Source organism: Ornithorhynchus anatinus, chromosome 13, assembly GCF_004115215.2.
Source record: "Ornithorhynchus anatinus isolate Pmale09 chromosome 13, mOrnAna1.pri.v4, whole genome shotgun sequence".
Classification (NCBI taxonomy): Eukaryota; Metazoa; Chordata; class Mammalia; order Monotremata; family Ornithorhynchidae; genus Ornithorhynchus; species Ornithorhynchus anatinus.
Window position 1 is genome coordinate 35,097,603 of NC_041740.1, and position 2,681 is coordinate 35,100,283.

A 2,681-nucleotide genomic window follows, 5' to 3' on the forward strand; every position below is an offset into this window, starting at 1 on the left:
ATTGAGGTTGTGGGTTTCTGGGATTGGGAAGATGGTGATAGTGTCAATGGAGACAGGGAAAGTTATGGAGTTTGGGGGAAAGATGAGCTAGCTCTGTTTTGGACATCTTGCAGCAGAGGTACTAGCAGCACATCCGATTTGAGGCGTGCTGGAGGCAAGAAGAGATGTGGGATAGCCAGCTGGAAGGTAGTGCTGGAGAGAGAATAATTTGGGAGTCTGCGGGAAGGGGTAGTCTCTTTCTCCTGAAGATCCAAAACAATGATAACTGAGAGAGGCATTTTCCCAAGTGATTTTTTTTTTTTTATAAGTGGAAACTTCTCTCCCAGCCAATACTCAGGAAGTCTATAACGTCCGGAAGACACCGGTGCAAGGATTCACGGAAGGGGCCGAGGTGGCACCAGCAGGTTCAGTCTGTGGATGGCAGCAGGGACTCGTTCAGTGCCAGGTCCCAGTAATGCTCAGCTCCGTGCTTCTTAAAATACTCGCGGGCCCCGTTGTCCGTGGGGCACTGTTTGAAGTGCACAGCTCCAAACCTCCGCTCCTTCACCGTGCCTTCCCACAGCAGCACACACTCGTCTCCCTTCCTAGCCTCCTCCTCGATCCTATGTGCCCTCCCACCGGGCTCCTGCTCGCGCCACTTTATCCGGTGCAGCATCAGGTGACGGAATTTCTTCTGCGCCTTGGGACCGCCTTCCACCAGTACCACATTGACATCTTGGTGCAGCACTACCACCCCGGTCAGGAAGAGCTGCCCGGCGTTGGCCTCCACTTTGAATTTCTTGGCGGGATCACTCAGGTTTCGGACCCTGTACACAGACAGGTGCACCCCATGCGAGAGGTCTTCCTTCAGCTTCCGTGCCTTTTTGGCTTTCCTCTCTTCTTTCGTGAGCTTGCGGGCCGCGTTGGCCTCTTCGTGCGCCTTCAGCCTCTTGGCCATCTGTGCTCGGATGTGGGCTTCCACCTTGGTGGGGTCCTGGACGGCATCTGTCCCCAGGACCTTCATCAGGTTGGAGATCCTGACCTTGGGCTCCAGGGGGGCCGCAAGACCCAGCCTGACTTTCTCTTGCTGCTCCTTCTGCATCTCCCTCCGGGCCTGTCGCCGTAACTTCTTCTGTTCTCTCTTGGTCAGGTAGACGGGCAGGGTCACCGGGGTGGTGGTGTCCAGTGGTGGGGTGAGCTTGGCAGGATGTTCCACGAGAGCGCTGATGCCGCAGTATTGCTCTGTCTGGGGGCACCCTCTGGACAAGTCAAATCCATGGGGGATGATGTAGGAATCCCACCACTCAACCTCGGGGATCTCTCCATCCTCGCCATCCCACTTGGGAGCACCGGAAGCCGGCTTGATCGGGCAGAGGCCGGCCTTCCTGGCCGCCTGCAAGATCTCCACCTGCAGTTTCTCCAGCTGTGCTTTAGTACGGAGCCTCTGGGCCATCTTCTCGAATTTGCCCTTCTCGTGGAACTGGAAAGCGCGTTTCTGGCGCTGGGCGGGGACGACAGAGACCCGGGGGTCATAGAAGGTGGCGGTCTCCATGGCCTCCGAGGACTTCTCTTTCAGCCTCTTCTTTAGCTGCTCCCGTTCCACAGCCCGGATGTTGGCCTTAAGCGTGGGCTCCCGGGGGGCCAGCCCAATCTTCTTGCCGGCAGCATCTACCGCGTGGCCCTGCTCGTCCAGGATGAGGGGCGCCGGTTTCAGCTTCACCTTCCGGTGCGATGGGGTGCCCCCCTGGAGGGGGGAGGCAGTGCCCGCGATGTAGGCGCTGGCCGGGCCCACCGTGTTGACGCCACTCAGGAGGCCGGGCCTCAACTCCAGCTGTGCCTGGATGCGGGCCTGCAGTTCAGCCACCTTCAGCGCCTTCCCAGCCTTGTTCCCAAAGGCAGTGGCATCCTGTAGTAGATGGATCTCTTTGCCCGTGGGAGACCTCTCTGGCTGAGACGAGGATGGAGTCTGGGACAGTGGAGGTGGGGGGCTGTTGAATCCCAGTTGTCTTTTCCTCTCCTTGATCTGCTGGGTCACTGCCTCCATCATCTCGCTGATCTGTCGCTTGGTCAGAAGACCGGGATTCTCATCCACAGGACGTGGAACCCCCTCCGCCTCCGCCACCCCCTCAAACTGTGAGGGCCGCTGCCTCTTGACGCTCGAGGATCCCTGCGTGTTCTCTCCCTCCTCGCCTGATGCCTCCCTCAGATCCCTTTTCCAGCTCCCACCACCGCCGGGTCTGGAGCGTTGGGAGCACCGGCTCTCCTCCACCACCTCGAAGAGCTTGTCCACGAACTGCCAGGTGGAGTCGTCAAGGAGAGGCTCCAACTGGGTCTCTGCCCTCTTCTGGTCCAACCCCCTCACCATGCAATTCAGTGCTGCTGTGACTACCGTGGACTCCGAGAATCCCAGCACCTCCCTCACCGTCTGCTCGACCCGTGGCTTCAGGCCATCCAGCTCTCTCTTGGACAGTGCCATCCCTCAGGGGAGGGGCAGAGAGAACTCTGCGGCCTTCTACCAGACTATGAGGTCACAGTTGGTGACAGGGTAGCAGTCACAGCCTCAGGAATAAAGAGCTTTCGAACCAGAACTATCTCCCTCAATACTCTAATTTGGCAGTCCGTTGTTCTAGATGGGATTAAGGAAGGCTTTTTTGCTGTTACCTGAGACTTGTATTTTAGGGAGTTTCAGAAAGTCCTCACCC

At 58.1% G+C, this 2,681-nt stretch overlaps 1 protein-coding gene across 1 annotated transcript; it reads right to left on the reverse strand.

Moving 5' to 3' along the window:
* Positions 1 to 277: 277 nt before the first annotated feature.
* LOC100085622 (U4/U6 small nuclear ribonucleoprotein Prp3) lies at positions 278 to 2,477 on the reverse strand. Its single transcript, XM_001509272.4, has one exon. The coding sequence runs from the start codon at positions 2,453 to 2,455 to the stop codon at positions 407 to 409; it is 2,049 nt and encodes a 682-aa protein (XP_001509322.2). The 5' UTR covers positions 2,456 to 2,477; the 3' UTR covers positions 278 to 406.
* Positions 2,478 to 2,681: the final 204 nt, after the last annotated feature.

Bases quoted from the DNA above. Each gene is read 5' to 3' on its own strand.
- LOC100085622 (XM_001509272.4), bottom strand. From the start codon at position 2,455: ATGGCACTGTCCAAGAGAGAGCTGGATGGCCTGAAGCCACGGGTCGAG.